The sequence below is a fragment of the Echiichthys vipera genome, assembly GCF_963691815.1.
Source record: "Echiichthys vipera genome assembly, chromosome: 5".
NCBI classification, from domain to species: domain Eukaryota; kingdom Metazoa; phylum Chordata; class Actinopteri; order Perciformes; family Trachinidae; genus Echiichthys; species Echiichthys vipera.
This window is the reverse complement of record NC_139830.1, coordinates 34,622,666-34,640,375: the sequence shown is the minus strand read 5'-3', so window position 1 is coordinate 34,640,375 and position 17,710 is coordinate 34,622,666. Positions and strand designations below refer to the sequence as shown.

The following is a 17,710-nucleotide window of genomic DNA, read 5'->3' as shown; positions in this document are numbered from 1 at the left end:
CTCAAACATTACATATTCTCATCCACAGTCCATCTCCACTGATCTCCACAAATTCTGCCTCTTAGCTTCAGTCATGGGAAAGGTTTGTGTGGTAAAAAGTTGTAGTCTTTTCTGGTACGGTTCATCACTGCATCCCAAGAATAACAAGAATAACATTCATCAAAAGCAGTTTTGCTTTTTTAATGACATATATCTAAAAGGATCTGGCTTGTTAAACATAATGGAAGCCTTGTGGTCTCTTGTGAACTTGAATACATTTGTTTGTCTTCTGCAGGGAAAAGTGTTCCCTAAACTGAAGAAGAGGAGCAGTACTGCCAGGCTCACTGACCAGGACAGGAACAGTGAGGAGCAGACGGCTGCTGACTACGTGTTTCGCATCGTCTACCCTGGATACCGCTCTGATGCCAGTAAGTAACACTTTTACATAGTCATGCAGCGCAAACTGGCACAAAGTTTCCCCAAGGCAGTAGAGGCTACACGCAACAACAATGTAATCTTCCATCTATGGCTCTATGGTCATCTCTCTGATATATTTTGCATTTTAAAGAATTAGTTCTGTATCTGCTGGAATTTTGTCTTCCCATGATGTATGTACAAAGTACAGATGTAGTTTGGTGTCTATCCCAAAATGCTCTTCCCGAGGGCTGTAGGGTGCCACTGTTCTAACTGTGTTCTCTGTTGTCCCACTGGTGCAAGCAGTCACTATAAACTACCACCACACCACTGGCAGCCGCGCTCCGTCGCTGGACGATGACGAGGAAGAGGAAGATAGGCTCCATGCTATGATCTCAATGATCTGCTCGCGGAACCTCACAGACCCTAATGTCATGAAAGGTTTTTATCACCTTAACACCCCCCACCCCTACCCCCACCCCACACACACACACTCCTGAGACCTTTCCCTGGATTCAGACGTCCCTCCCATCATGCCCCCTCAGGCCCTCCTGCCATCCCCCTCCTAAACCCCACCTCCCCCAGCTCCATCTGCCTGTGTGTGTGCTTCCTTTGGCCGAGCCCAACAGTGTGGAGTAGGTGGTGCCTATGTTAACAAGAACAGGGGATGTTGAAAAGTTGCTTTAAGATTTAACTTTGAGACATCTTTTAACACTTCATTTATGAGCCATAAATAAATGCGCTAAAATATCTATTAATAAATTATTAAGGCATTAAATCTGAGACAATAGAGTACAGAGCATTGCCAAACCAAACTAGAGTACAGAGCATTGCCAAACCAAACTTTTACAAAAGAGTGCAAAAAACGATAGCTAAGAATATTTTAATTTAGTTTGTTTCTTAAAGTTAAAAAAAAACATATTCTGGCAAGTGTTTAGATAAAAAGTAGATGGGAAAATAAAACTCCTGTCTGTTTGGTCTCTGCCATAATCAAAGTGATTTGCGAGGGAAGCAATAGGGTTTGAACTGGAAATGTGACAGGGCTCGAAAGCAACAGTTTCCAAGTTGCCATTGACAACCAATTCTTGGCCTTTGCCATCAGTGGCAACCACTTTTTCATTAAGTAAAAAAATGGGGACAGCAAAAAGCAAAACATACACACAAAATTAATATTGTTTTATATTTGTTACATTAGGGATATTTAAATATTGCTCTTACAGAACTGCACGTGTATTGGTGCGTTTACTCGTGCACACAGTCCTCTGTTTTAGAGACGATGGCAAAGCAAACAAAGTTGTTTGACTATGGGGTGAGAAGTTCAGCTACCAAAAGTTGATGTCTGGTTGCCAGCCTGGTAGTCTGGATCAGATGTACAGCACTGGGATAAAGCCATCCAAGACAATTGTGATTGGTTTAAAGAAATACAAACAAGCCAGAGCGTTGCGTTTTCCCCTATCCCATAACGATAAGTCGGGGTAACCGGACCATTGGAGATAGATCTGACTATGCAACACTGCCTGGCTTTTAAAAGTTAATTTTAACCCTGAATATTTTCTGCCATGAGATAAATGCCATCGACTGCCACTCTTGCTTCCCAATCTGCAGAAAGATTAGTTTAATTAACAGCTCTACAAAGCTTTTTAGATTCTTTTTGCTAATTGTTTTCTTTTTAAGCTGCACTTAATTCTGCTCTCATCAGCCTGTCAACAGGAGTTTTCATCAAAACAGTTGTGATAAGTTAAACCCGCTGTATGCTACTTACTCAGCACTAAACAGCAGACTGCTGCTAAATAGCTAGTGGAGACCCAAACAGAGCATATAGAAGGGGAGATAGAAGGGGACATGAATTGTTCCCTTTTATAGTAGACACAGACATGACACCAAATGAATGCTACTGTTGCTCTCTGTCTAATGTGTTCAGTAACTGTTTAGAAATATGTTCTAAGGTGAAAGAACATTGTGTTTTCAGCTAGTTCCTGTTCCTCAAAGAGATCCGTCCAGCTTTGACAGTATTATATCAATATACAGCAATTAATCTGCTAATGCCATTGATGTTTACAAACACTACATGTAGCACCTTTTATATATATCTTTCAGATTATCTGCTTGCAACGGAGCTCTGTAGCCACATAGCCTTCCATTTTTATTGTTGAATGGCCAGGGTAAAGCCGTCACAACGTGTCACTTAATTTTCTTAATGTTCTCACACTACCTGGGCCTCAGTGTGAACGCTTCTTGCCTGCCTATACGTCAACACGACGCAACACGTCACACGCATTGATTGACGTCATCACGATGCGTCGCTTTGTTTGGTTTAGCTGAGTTTTTGTGCGTCTTGTCCAACTGTTTTTGAATATTTTCATCCGACCAAATCTGCAGTAAACAGTCCACCTCCGCATCACACCAACGTGAACCTTTCGCCGCCATTGTTTTAAATGTCTGCGCATGGTCCGGCGTTCTTTTTTTATGTCCGAACAGGCTCACATAAAATGACGTTATTGTTCTTTGTATCAAGCTATCACCAAACCTGAGTTCAAAGTGAAGCAGTGAGCTGTCAGCACAGTGCTGCACAAATAACTCCGGTGACATAAATTATATATGTAGCTATTGTGCCATGTTTGCATAGTGGATTGAAGGTGAAGCTCTAGGTCCCGATGGTCAGATCGAGGGGACAGGAAGAGGAGGAACACAAGCAAAAACAGAGGAAGTCTAAGGGAATGAGCAAGTCCTCATCACACACCATCACACACCAAATTCTGAGGGGCCAAATCATAGCCAGTCTCAGCCACTGGTATCAAATTCAACCATTTCATAGCATTAACTCAATAATATTAGTCATTTCCAGATTCTTTGTTGGGTGCTATAAATGACAGGTGGAAGGGTCCCTGGACATTGTCATCGGGCACAATAACATCCTGTGCCTTTGTCACAGATACTATCAAATTCTTCTTTTAATGCCAAAGCAGCTGCTGACACACTGCCCCTACACCCTCCCTGCTTAATGTCACCCTCTCTCTGTCTCTTCTCTTTCTTGCCACCGCTCAGTGACACGCTTCAATCCACTGGCCTGGCAGGGATCCTGACACAAGCCTGTGAAACACACACGGGAAACACACTGTCAAATGAATAGACTCCTTTTATAGAGAGTGCTGCCAATCACAGTGACTGCACACTTCTGTCACCTGCTTTCAATCTTCCACGGTTCTCCTTGTCTAGGTCAAGGCCTTCCTGGCTGCTTTGCATTGTAGGGGTGCTTGCGTTGCTGACTGTTAAAGTTATGAGAGGGTATAGCTTTGAAAGCATGCCTCTACACTCTTGGGTTTTACGCTGTTGTGGCCAAGAATTGCTTCAATAATTTGCTTCGTTTTGTTGCACTCCTTTTCAGTTTGACTTAATTTTTGTTTCCTTCTTTTTATTTCTCACTTGCAACCTGCCTGACAAGTTTTGCATGGGACGAAATGCACCCATTTCATTGTTTTTTAAAGAGCGACTATGTGTCCCTACGTATTTGTGATGGAAAATCCTCTCTTTTCTGTTTGTTTTGATATCTCTCTTCTCTGATTTCCTCAGTTGTTCCTCCTCTGTTTGTGCAGTCGTCTGCTGCAATGCTGTTCACTGTAATTCTTCACTAACCCCCGCCACCCCCCTTCCCTTTCTCCTTGCCCCCTCCACCACCCCTCTCATTACGGTCCTGTGGGGTTCCGCAGTAGTAGAGATGTGGAGTCCTTGTGTGAGCGGGGTTGCATTACTGAGTCCACAAACAGTTGTTGATCATATCTAGTCCTAAAGCAGGGGGGGGGGGCAATTGTTGGTCCACCATTTTTTCTGTTGGCTTTTTTTTTCGTTCTTAATATTATTCGTTTTTTGGGGTTATTGAAAGACCAAAGCGCAGCTTCATATTTATGACAGGTCATCAGCTTCAACCTGAAGAATTAAGGTGGAGAGCATTTATTTAATGTTGAAGTTTTTATGATTTTCCTCCTCCCCTTTGTGTGCCCTTTTACTGGTGTATTTGTTGTTGGTGTTTATGAGATAATTTCTTTTGGTAACTCTTGTCTTGTTCTGGCTTTATGCATCCTGCATGGCCTGAGCGTCAGCTTTGTCCCTGTCTGCTCTTCTATCAGCTCCTTCACTTCCTCTCCTAAGCTACTTCCTCCTCTCTCCTGTTTGTCTGGAGCGTCCCTGAGCTCTGCTGTCTCCTCTGCCTCCCTTCTGAACGGAAATTAACTGAACCAGCATGGCTTCCCTGCATCATCTCTGCCTGTCTCTCCCACAGCACCGTCCTTGCTTCCTAAACTGTCCCCCTCCACTCTTGGTTTCCTCTCTACGCTTGTTTTTCCAGCTTTCACATGTAACATGCAAAACTTTCATCTACTAATCTCTTGATGTCATGACAAAGAACAATACATGGAAAGATGTATTTATGGTTGAGCTGAGGGGCCTATGTCATAATATGTAAGGCACGGATCATAGCCAGTGTGAAGTGAATGTCTTAACATGAAGCGTGTAGGACATGAAAACTGCATCACTCAGGACACTGAGTCCTCTCTCTGTTTTCTCACTTTTCTTCTCTTTGGTTCAGACCACGGGGAGATGATGGAGGTGCAGGGTTTCGGAGGCAGCCCGTCGTCGTGGAAACAGGCCGAAGTAACCACTCATGAAACGCTGTGCCAGTCCTGCTCCACGGCTGGGAGTAACGTGTCATTCGAATACCCAGCTGGCTGCACCTGCATACACGACCCATCAGACATTCACACGTATGTCCAAATAAACTTCCCAGAATCCTTCCTTTACCTGTTCAAGGGTGCTGCAATCAGTCTGGTTTGATTTAATTGAGGTTAGAGTTTTTTATTTGGAAAATAAAGATAATCAATAAAAAAGGTGTCATCAATAACACTAAGAGCATGTGATATTTTGGGAAGCCAGCTGTATTGATCATTGTCACAAGCTCAGTGTGTGAAACCACTACAACCAACTGCACTGATATTTACAAAGTTGTTAACTTGTGAGCATCTGGTTAATGTTGACATTCAGACCATATTTCATATTAGGGATGTTTCATCCGCTACAATGTGCAAATAATATGCTATTGTCATTTTGAGGCCTAACTAAGAAACCACAACAACATTTCTCAGTTGAAAGCGAGGGACATCTGCTGCTAATTTCTGATTTGCTTCATTAAAATGCAGTAGTACAAGTACTAACAAAGTAGTCGTTAGTGTTCGGTTTAGGGTTGACTTTGGAGAAAAACCTTCACTGTAATTAATAGCGTCTCTCTTTCAACCTACAACTGAAGACTGTTCAAGTCGTCGTTATCCCCAAATAAATTTAAGTCAAAAGCAACTTGACTTGGAAATTTGTCTTGGAAGACGTTTCACCTCTCATCCAGGCTTCATCAGTTCGTGTACGCATCTGACCAGGCTGGGACTAGTCCAATTCTCTCGTGTGGAGATCCAGTTATTTAACCTCGAGTGAGGGCGTTCACAAGGCCGATGATTTCACTATACAGAAAACCCACTCACACAGATCAATATCTACTGTTTGACTCCCACCACCCCATGGAACACAAGCTTGGATTTATCAGAACCCTGCCACACAGATCTGATAACGTACCCACCAGCTCAAAGGCCCAAGGGGAAGAATGCAAGCTCCTGAGAGGCGCCCTCACCACTTGTGGCTACCCCAGCTAGACCTTTGTGAAAACAGCAGCTGCTTCCAGAGAGAAAACCAAAGTTGTTGAAAAAGAAAAAGAAGTCAAGAGAAGCAACATAGTCATCCCGTATGTGGCTGGGGTATCAGAGAAACTCAGGAGGATCTTCAACAAACACTGCATCCCTGTGTATTTCTTTATAAACGCATGGCCCAACACAGGAGAGCTAACTCCTCAGGCCTGGACTCTGCTGTCCACTTACACCTCATGGAGAAAGCCCACTCATTTGATGATAACAATTTCCACATCCTGGACAGAGAGGACAGATGGTTTGAAAGAGGAGTAACAGAAGTCATCCATGCAAAAGTAGAGAAACCATCGCTAAACAGAGGAGGAGGTCTGAGACACCACTTATCTCCAATTTACAATGATGCCCTTTCATCCCTTCCCAGGAGATTCAACAATCTGACCTCAAAGAACAACTGTTCACAAATGGCCTCCTGTGACTCCAACGACTGTCGTTAAGACTCAATAGAGCACTAACGTAGTCGAAACCAACTTCCCACCAACGACTTTCACTCCAACAACGGTCGTTGACACTTCGAGCCCAAAGGGTTCCAGTGACATCATCGGCCTTGTGAGAGGTTAAATACCTGGATCTCCACAACAGATAGTTGGACCAGTCCCAGCCTGGTCAGTGTCAGTGTACATGAACTGATGAAGCCTCTTGGAGGAGAGGTAAAAACGTATTCCTAGACACATAACAAAGTCCAGTTGCTTTTGACTGAAATTGCTTTGGGGTACAACTGAATAAAATATCAAAATGAAAACAAATTTGTGGTTTGCCACACATTGATTTTGTAGCTGCATTTGAGTCGGTTAAAAGATGTCTCACTGTAAGTTTTCAGACTCAATATCACACAGTTTTCATCTAGAAATCTACATCAAAATCACGGTTGGTGCTCACTGGTCAGAAGGAGATTTTTTGTTGCACTGAATCTTGCTAAAGACATTTCAAGCCTTATGATTGACTCTGTGAAATTGAATTCTAAAGGGAGATTTTTTGTGAAGGCAGCATCTAGTCCATCTATCCAAAAGAAAAAAGGCGTGCCTTTGTTATGTATGGTGGATTTTCTTTTCTTTCCACCAGTGTTCCTCTTAAGATGCTCTGCCAGAACATGAAGAGGCAGATAGTCTCCAGAGCCTTTTATGGATGTAAGTACTGTACATCATGTCACTTCTAACTTTTATTCATACTTTTATTTTGTGCATTATTGCTATTTTCTGAATATTATGATTGAACTGTGTAAATTAACCAACACATATGAACCACAGACACCTGAACTAACTTACACACATGTGTGCTACTAAGTCTTCCAGTTGAGAGCACAATTGATTTTAAATTCAATTAAAGTAATAAAATGAATGTAGGGTCCAATGCAGCAGCAGCAACTGTTGCTTAACTGTAATGAACTATCCCTCTGAATGTCAAATAAGACTGTAATAACGTGCTGGGTAATAACCTGCTGGGTAACAACAGTATTAACACTGTTATTAAAATATTGTTTTTCAAAGGAGACCTGGTTTAATTACGGTATCAGTCTGAAGATCTAATTGTATTCCCAATAGATAGTGAGTTTATTGACCTCAATATAACAATACAAAAAGGTACAACTTTATTTATTAAATAAAAGCAGGTTTAGACAATATTAAGCAGCATACTAATTTTGCTGACAGCACAGTATGGTTTCAACATTTTAGGATAGTACGCAACATAACTAGGAATTTTTTAAGTAACACTTATATTCTAAATTATTTCTTGTGAGTTTGAAGACATTAGTGCCCATTGTTTATTCTGTATGTAATGGTACCAAGCTGAGGTGGTGTATGACTCAATCTCAAGTTCAATATTAGTTCCATACCCAACCTGTGTGACAGGTGAAATCTTGTAAACTAATTCTGACATGATCTTCAATAGAGGGTCTACTGTTGATTTGTTTATAATTTTACATTGAATCAGTCCATGTCAGGCACAAACAGAAGACTGAACAAGATCGAGGATGTTGCCCCACTGTTGATCATCAGTACTAAAACCCAAATCCTGCTCTCATGCATCTGTAGTATGATGGGTGAAAACTGAGCTGACTGACTCCATGGAGTCGTGGATGTATGAAATAATCCTTTTCTGATCATACGTCTTTAACCCCCATGCCTCCCTCGGGCAAAAAAGGCAATTTTTGAGAGGTTTTTTTTTTAATCTAGTGATCATTTTGGCTGTGTTACAGCTTGTAGCATGGTTTTTGATAAGAACTCTTATTTTTAGCCAAATTTGTTGAATCAAATGTCTTTTGCTCTGACATTTCCTTTTTACTCTAGTTATGCATTTTGCTCCCTTTGGAGACCTTTGTGGGTCACACGCAAAACACTGCTATAAAATCATCATTAAATCATTATTTTTTTCTCGTTTTTTTCATAAATCTCTTAAACAGCTTCAAACCTGTTCAAAACTACCAAACATTCAATCATTTTCAGGATTATAACCCTTTGAATGACAGCTTTATTATATAACGTTTTATTGATTTATCACAAAAAAAACAAAATATGAAATATTTTTCATATAATAAATAGTGGGAAGATAAAAACTTTTCTGGTGATTAGAGTCTTGGATTTGTCAAAGATTAGCAATAAAAAAATGTGATTGCATGAGTATTTTCAGTTCAAGATACTGACTCTGGTGACCTTCATGGCTGAAAACATCTACGCACAAAAACTTCTATAAAATCATCATACATGCGTGCGTGCATGCGTGCATGTGTGTGTTATATGTGTCTTTTGAAGGTGCTGGCCTCCTGCCTTTGCTGCTTCCCTAAACAAAAACAACTGTTAGTGTGTTTGTGCACCTGGCAGTCAAAGTTAACATCTTGTCTTGCATCTTGTCTGAGTGCTCATAGCAGAGAAGGAGAAAGAACTGGAGCAAACAGAAGCGGCCAAATGGGAGAGGCATTTAAGTATAGAATAGGCTTTAGAAATGGTCATGCAGCCTTCATCTGCCAGCAAGCTGCAGGACTCATCTGAAGAAGACAAGAGCTTCAAGGGGGAATCTGACACTGAAAGCTCACTAAGTCCTCCTCTCTTACCCTTGATCTGAAAGAGGAGAGGACACTATGGATCCTGCCCATCCTAACAGTGAGCGGAACAGAAAAAAGGTGTGTGCCGTTTGTGCACAGGCTTATAAAAGAGGTAGGTCAGCTGCACCAAGTGTAACAGGTGCATGACTTGCTGGTCTACTGCTGGAAATTAACTAAACTAACCTAAGCAACTAACCAACTAACTAACTAACTTGCTGGTAATAATACAGAAAATGGGAAAATGGTTGCATCTGGTGAAATACAGTAAAGATGTCAAATATCACTACTTTCCTCAAGCTGAAATGTTGACATTACAGAATGCATGGATTTATTGTCATGGCAGTGGTATTTAAAAAAATTGTGGTTATAATGGAAGTCAATGAGCCTCAAAGGCGTCCAGAGTCACAATCTTGAACTGCATAAAAAATGCTCATGCAATCAAATCAATTTTGTTGCTCATTTTTGACAAATCCAAGACTCTAATCACCAGCAAAGTTTCATCCCCCTATTATTTATAATATGGAAATTAATCAATCTTTTGTGGGATTTGTTTAATAAATAATTAAAACTTAAAATAATTAACTGGTATTTAAAGGGTTAAAATCCTTAAAATTATTGAACGTTTGATCAGGGCTGAAGTTGGTTAAGGGATTTAAGAAAAAAAATATGGGGAAAAAAATATTGATGTACAATGATTATATAGCAGTTTTTAGCCATAAAGATCTTGAACTACATAAAAAATACTCATGCAATAAAAAAAATATTTTCGCTAATCTTTGACAAATCTAAGACTCTAATCACCAGAAATGTTTAATCTTACCTACTATTTGTTATAGGAAAAATATTTCATATTTTTTGTTTTTTTGGTGATAAATCACTAAAACTTTAAATAATAAAACTGTCATTTAAAAGGTTAAAATCCCCAAAATGATTGAATGTTTGGTAGTTTGAGCAGGTTTTCAAGATGTTTAAGAGACTTAAGAAAAAGGAAAAGAGAAAAAAATATTGATATATGTTTTCAGCCACGAAGGTGTCCAGTGTTAGTAAAGAGACAGAGGCATTATGGTTAAGCTCGAAAACCGTTCTTGTTGCTCCAACCTGTGTGCCTGAGAAGACGTAATGAAAGGATGTGGTAGCTTTCTTGGAGAAATGGCTCCCTAACTAAAATGAAGGGCTGAATCCTTTATTATCCACCTATAACGGCTAGAATTTGATATTGCTGGCTTTATGGGCCAGTAACACACATGTGAAATCAAAGTCAGCTTTATTGTCAATTCTTCACATGAACAAGACATACAAGGAATCGAAATTGCGTTTCTCACAATCCCATGCGTAGACTAGACAAGACAAAGACAAGACACAATTAGTAAGTAATAAGTAAATTGGCAAGACACAAATGGTAAGTGACACAACATAAATTATCTAACTGCTATAGTTACAACAAAACAATACAATGGTAATAGCAACAAATAATAATAAAAGTGCAGATGGTGGCATAATACTCTTACAGGTCTTGAAAGAATAATATATATATATATATATATATATATATATATCAGTGTGATGTATATGATATTTTTTGGCATATCATATATATATGATATGGATGTAAACAATTTGATGTTTCAGCAGATTACTGTGAAAAAGTAGTATCTGTGAAACATTAGCAGCCAAGAACGTGTGAATATAATATGTTTTTATTTTTTTACTGCAAAACGATTGATAGATAATTGATTGATAATTTGCATAGTCATTTTTTGTGTGTCTGTTATGAGTTTAGGATGCCTCTTGGAGGGCGAATTTTTATCTTCCTGAGGCCCTGTTGGGTCGGGCTGTTGGTAGATTGGGGAGAGAGTTCAGCAGCCTAACAGCCTGGTGGACAAAGCTGTTATTGAGTCTAGTGGTGTGGGAGCGGAGGCTCCTGTACCTTTTTCCAGAGGGCAGGAGGCTGAATAGTTTGTGTGTGGAATGGCTTGGATCACTCACTATTGTGACCGCTTTCCAGGTGAGGCGGGTGGTGTACAAGTCTTTGAGGGATGGGAGTGGGGCACCAATGATTCCCCGCTGTATTCACTATGCGCTGCAGGGCTCTTCTGTCGTACTCAGTGCAGCTCTTGCCCCATACAGTAATACAGCTGGAAATGATGCTGTCAATGGTGCCTCTGTAGAATGACGTCAGGATGGATGGTGGAGCAGTTGCCCTTTTGAATTTCTGCAGGAAGCTGTTTGCCAGTGATGTAGTGTTTGTAGTCCTTGGTCCTCACTGATGTGCACCCCCAGGAATTTTGTGCTACTCACTCTCTCCACAGCAGCACCGTCGATGGTTAGTGGTGGGTGGTCCGTGTGGCCTCTCTGGAAGTTAACAACAATCTTCTTTGTCTTAAGCAGGAGGTTGTTGTTCTTACACCACGTGGTCAGAAGGTCTACCTCTTTCCTGTAGTGTGTCTCGTCGCCCTTGGTGATGAGACCAGAGTTGTGTCGTCCGCAAACTTTATGAGTTGATTGGTGCTGTAAGTTGATGTGAAGTCGTGCGTCAATAGGGTGAAGAGCAGAGGACTGAGCATGCAGCCTTGTGGGGCCCCTGTGCTCAGGGTGATGGTGCTGGAGGTGTTGTTCCCAACATGTACTGCTTGTGGCTTCTCGCTGAGAAAGTCAAGCAGCCAGTTGCAGAGTGAAGTTCTGAGGCCCAGCTTGTCCAGTTTGCAGATGAGCTGTTGTGGTATTATGGTATTGAATGCTGAACTGAAGTCTATGAACAGCATTCTCACATATGAGTCTTTCTGTTCCGGGTGGGTGAGGGCTGGGTGGAGGGCAGAGCAAATTTCATCCTCTGTGGATCGTTTCGCCCTGTAGTAGTCGTTGTAGCAGGATGGGGATGATGTCTTTGCTACAAGGAGGTATTAAAGATGTCAGTGAAGACATCCTTCTGTTCCTCTGCACAGTCTTTCAGCACCCTACCAGGGATGTTGTCTGGACCTGTTGCTTTCTGGGCGTTGATGGTAGAGAATGTCCTCTATACGCTGGCAGCAGACAGGCACAGAATCTGGTCATGGGGAGGTGTTTTTGTGGGGTTTTCTGTGGGCGTGTATTGTTTTGTGCATCGAAGCTGGGAAAGAAGCTGTTCAGGTTGTTGAGCAGAAAGGTATCACTCTCGCAGCTCTTTGGTGCGGGCTTGTAGTCCATGATAGCTTGAATGCCTTGCCATAGGCTCTGTGCATCTTTGCTGCCGTTGAAGTGCTTGAAGTTTGCATTTCTGATGCCCCGGGAAAGATTGGCTCTTGCTGTTCTCAAGACAGATTCGTCTCCAGCTCTGAAGGCCTTGTCTCTGGCCCTACACAACCTGTGGACGTCCCCTTTCAACCATGGCTTCTGGTTTGCCCGAGTGACAATGTCCTTGGTGTGGGTCACATCATCAGTGCACTTGGCTATGTAGGAAGTCACAGTGTTTGTGTGCTCCTCAATGTCTGTGTTGTTGTTGTAAGTGGCTGCCTGTTTCAACATCTCCCAGTCTGTGGTGTCAAAGCAGTCTTGAAGAGCTGAGGAGACTCCCTCTGGCCACACTCTGCTTCACAACCGGTTTGGTGGCTATCGCTGTTTGTCTGTATGCTGGCATTAGCATAACAGTGAGGTGGTCAGATAGGCCAATGTGGGGGAGGGGTTGGCTTTGTACGCTCCTTTGTGTGTGGTGTAGACCAGATCCAAGGTGTTAACTCCCCTTGTTGGAAAGTTAACGTGCTGGTGAAATATCGGCAGTACAGTCTTGAGATCAGTATGGTTAAAATCTCCTTCGAGGATAGTGAAACCATCTGGATGTTCTGTTTGTTGTTCACTGATGGCTTGGTACAGTTCATTTAGTGCAGCGTTCCTATCACTGTTGTTGTTAGTGGGAGGAATGTAGATGCAGCTAGTAGAATCACAGTCATCTCTCTGGGCAAATAGAAAGGACGACACTTTATGATCATAAACTCCGCCAGTGGAGAACAGTGTTTGCATATGTTGTGGGAATTTTGATATTTGTAATTCATAATTATAGTTTTGTCAGGTCAGACTTAGTAGAGGCTGGCTCATTCATCTTAGTGTAATATTAAATAAACAAGACATATGGTAAACACAAACATTTATTAACAAATTAATAAATGCAACAAACAAAACACAAAAAACTAACTAAAGCTAACAGCTAGTGAACAAAACATTGCATGATCGGAGAGCGAGAGGTCGCTGCGTCTACACGCGCTGCCGATCTTAGGAAATTAGATATTTTTTATTAAATGGTTCTGCTTTTTCTTTTTTTTCTTTCTGTGGAGACTTTTCTGCTTTGTTTACATTTTTTGTTGTTATTCCTTCAATCTCCTCCAATGTAAATGCCCTTTTCGTTGACTCTTTATACAGAGACGACCACATGCTCATTTTGAGTGGACTTTCATTTTTTGGGGGGGGAAGTGGATACTCAGTATACTGTCAGCTTTCCCGGATGAGAGTTAAACTTCAAGATTATGAACATTTCATTTGTGTTTTTTTGCATTTCTTTACTTCATGTGGTATTTTAACGGTGCATAACCAAAATGTCACAAAGAGATACTTGGGTTTACGAACCACTGAAAGATAATGCTATGTGGCACAATCTGGTGCTAGTGTTATTAAGATTAGATGACGACAAATTTACTTCATGGAATGCTAGAGGGATGGTAAAGTTAACTAAATTAAAACAGGTGATTACCAGGCGTAAACAACTTAATTCATCAATCGTGTTTATCCAGGAGACTCACTTACTCAGAGAGGACTTGGTGAAAGTACGTAGGAGGTGGCCAGGCAAAGTAGAAGCAACCTGTTTCCCTTCTCAATCAAGAGGGGTTATGGTGTTAATTCATAATTCGGTGCCTTTCCAAATAAACAATGCTATTTATGATAAAAGTGGTAGATTTTTGGTGGTACAAGGAACTCTCTTGAGAGACAGTATTAATATGGTAAATATATATGGCCCCAATGATGATGACCCATCATTTTTTGAGAATCTATTTTTATTGTTGGCCACTCTCCCCAGTAAGATAATACTGGCAGGTGACTTAAATTGTGCTCTAGACCCGAAGCTGTATCGCTCGGCAGGAATAGGCACACCCCATTTCCAAACAAGAAAGACAATTCAACACTTTATGAAAGACTTGAATCTCTGTGATCCTTGGAGAACTCAAAACCCCATTAAAAGGGAATTCTCATGCTACTCAGCAATATTTAAAACCCACTCTCGAATAGATTATTTTTTAATTTCCTCATCTCCGCTACCCAGTATAACTAATTGTGTATAGGATAGTATTGTTTTATCTGATCATGCCCCAACCTCCCTATTTTACAACGTCGAACAATTGTATAGACATTCGGCCAATTGGCGATAACATCCTAAATGGTTACAAGATTCTGACTTAATAAAATTGGTAGGAGAAGATATTGATCGGTACTTCTCTATAAATGCGAATGAAACAACTGCAGCCATTAGATGGGAAGCTTTTAAAGCATATATTAGAGGACAAATGATAAGCTTCACCAGCTCTAAATTTAACAAATTCAAACAGACTATGAATGAACTAGACTCTAAAATTAGAGAGATAGAGAGATAGGTTAGCATAGATGATTTGACACACAAAAGACAGGAGTTACTGACCCTTAAAGCAAGATACGGGGCGCTCTCCATGCTTAAGGCTGAGGATGGTATAATAAGACTGAAACAAACTTTTTATGATCAAGGCAAAAAGCCGGGTAAACTGCTAGCTTGGCAGATAAAAAAACTTGAATCTGGCAGAGTCATAAATAGAATTAGGAAGGAACAGGGAAAGTAAACTACAGATCCCACAGAAATGAATACCACCTTTGTCTCAAATTATAAAACTCTTTATAATTCTGACAGCCCGCGTGACCCGGTGAATCCAAACAATTTCCTGGATGGATTGGTCTTTCCCTGTATTTCTGAGGGTACAAAAACGGAACTGGAGAGAGAATTAAATTTGAATGACATCTCTAACGCCATTACAAGCATAAAAGGAGGTAAAGCTTCAAGTCCAGACGGGCTTCCGATAGATATTTACAAATTATGAAGCAAAATTAATAGCCCCAATATCAGATGTTTATATGGATATATCCTTTAAAACAGGTTGCCTCCCTGTTTCGTTGCGCAGTGCTCTGATCGTTCTTATCTTAAAACCAGGCGAAGTGTCAACTCTTGGTTCTTATAGACCCTCAAAGCAATTTCAGCCAAAAGCAACTGGACGTTTCACCTCTCATCCAAGAGGCTTCATCAGTTCATGTACCCATCTGACCAGGCTGGGACTGGTCCAACTAACTGGTGTGGAGATCCAGGTATTTAACCTCTCACAAGGGCGATGATGTCACTGAAACCCTTTGTGCTCCAAGTGCCCACGACTGTCGTTAGAGTGGCAATTGTTGGTGGGAAGTTGGTTTCGGCTTCGTTAGTGCTCTGTTGAGACTTAACGACAGTCGTTGGAGTCACAGGAGGCCATTTGTGAACCAACCACTTTGGTTTTCTTTGTGGAAGCAGCTGCCGTTTTCACAAAGGTCCAGCTGGGGCAGCCACAAGTTGTGAGTGCACCTCTCAGGTGCTTGCGTTCTTCCCCTAGACCTGTGAGCTAGTGGGTATGTTATTGGCTCTATGTTGCAGTGTTCTGATAACTCCAAGCTTGTGTTCCAGGGGGTGGTGAGAGTCAAACAGTAGATATTGATCTGTGTGGGTGGGTTTTCTGTAAAACCCAATGTGGAGGCTCCTGTTATTCTCCATATGGACGTCACATTCTAGGAAAGGCAAACTATTGTCCTGGTATTGTGTTCACCAGCATCCCCTATTGTGGCCAATCTATACATGGAGGAGGTAGAGGACAAGGCTTTGAACTCCTTCAAAGGAGTAACTCCGAGCCATTGGTTCAGATATGTGGACAGCACATGGGTTAAAATCAAATCCAAAGAGGTGCAAACTTTTACCGAACATATAAACTCAGTGGACAGAAACATCAAGTTCACCAGAGAAGAAGTCAAGGACAATAGTTTGACTTTCCTAGACTGTGACGTCCATATGGAGAATGACAGTAGCCTCAACATTGGGGATTACAGAAAACAGATCAATGTCTACTGTTTGACTCTACTCAGAGTTCCTCACGGATGGCTGAACTTCTCACCCTATCTGTAAGGGAGACTCCAGCCACCCACCTGAGAAAACCCATTTCGGCCGCTTGTACCTGCGACCTCGCTCTTTCGGTCATGACCATAGGTGAGGGTAGGAACGAAGATTGACCGGTAGATCGAGAGCTTTACCTTCCGGCTCAGCTTACTTTTCGTCACAACTATGCGGTAGAGCGACTGCAACACCGCCCCTGCTGCTCCGATTCTTCGGCCAAACTCACGCTCCATTGTCCCCTCTCTCGTGAACATGATCCCGAGGTACTTGAACTCCTTCACTTGGGGTAAGGACTCATTCCCTACCTGGAGATAGCAATCCACCGGTTTCCTGCTGAGATCCATGGCCTCAGATTTAGAGGTGCTGATCCTCATCTCAGCCGTTTCACACTCGGCTGCGAACCGATCCAGTGAGTGCTAAAGGTCACTGACCCACGATGCCATCAGGACCACATCATCTGCAAAAAGCAGAGACGAGATCCCCAGCCCACCGAACTGCAACCCCTCCCCACCACGACTATGCCTCGATATCCTGTCCATGAAAATCACAAACAGGATCGTAGTCATAGCGCACCCCTGCCGGAGGCCAACCCCCACTGGGAATGAATCCGACTTACTGCCAAGGATCCAGACACAGCCCTTTTTAAACAGAGGAACCACCACCCCAGTCTGCCACTCCCTTGGCACAGTCCCAGACTTCCACGCAATGTTGAAGAGACGTGTCAACCAAGACAGCCCCTCCAAACCCAAAGCTTTCAGCATTCTGGACGAATCTCATCAATCCCTGGGGCTTTTTCCACTGTGGATTTGCTTGACTACCTCAGTGACTTCCGCCAGAGATATTGACAATGATTCCCCATCAGCCTCCAGCTCTGCCTCTACAAAAGAGGGCGTGTTAGTCGGATTAAGGAGTTCCTCAAAGTGCTTTTTCCACCACCCAATTAGCTCATCGGTTGAGGTCAACGGCGTCCCGTCCTTACTGTAAACAGCTTGGACGGTTCCCCGTTTCCCCCTCCTGAGGTGTTGACTGGTTTTCCAGAAGCACCTTGATGCTGCCCGAAAGTCCTTCTCCATGACTTCTCCGAACTCCTCCCACACCCGCTGCTTTGCCTCTGACGGAACTTTGCAACTACCTCCGGAGTCTTCTGGGATAACATATCCCGGAAGGCCTCCTTCTTCAGTCGGATTTCCGGTTCTGGGTCGCTGCTTGTGTGGTCGACCGGTCGGAGAACAGAGCAACTTTTAGCGTTATTTAGCATTTCTAACGTTTTTCTACTTGTTTTATGTATATATTTGTTACTTTTTAGTTTACCCTTTGCATGCCACACACGCCGAGTGTGACTTTTTCTTCCTCGCCCATCCC

At 42.1% G+C, this 17,710-nt stretch overlaps 1 protein-coding gene across 1 annotated transcript in view; it reads left to right on the top strand.

Annotated features, from left to right (window-relative positions):
* sgsm2 (small G protein signaling modulator 2) overlaps window positions 1-17,710 on the top strand; it is a 230,214-nt gene that overhangs the window by 197,114 nt on the left and 15,390 nt on the right. Inside the window, exons 11-13 of the mRNA XM_083914451.1 lie at window positions 275-407; window positions 4,976-5,150; window positions 7,194-7,258. Of these exons, the coding sequence (XP_083770577.1) occupies window positions 275-407; window positions 4,976-5,150; window positions 7,194-7,258 (373 nt within the window). The remainder of the gene's footprint in view (window positions 1-274; window positions 408-4,975; window positions 5,151-7,193; window positions 7,259-17,710) is intronic.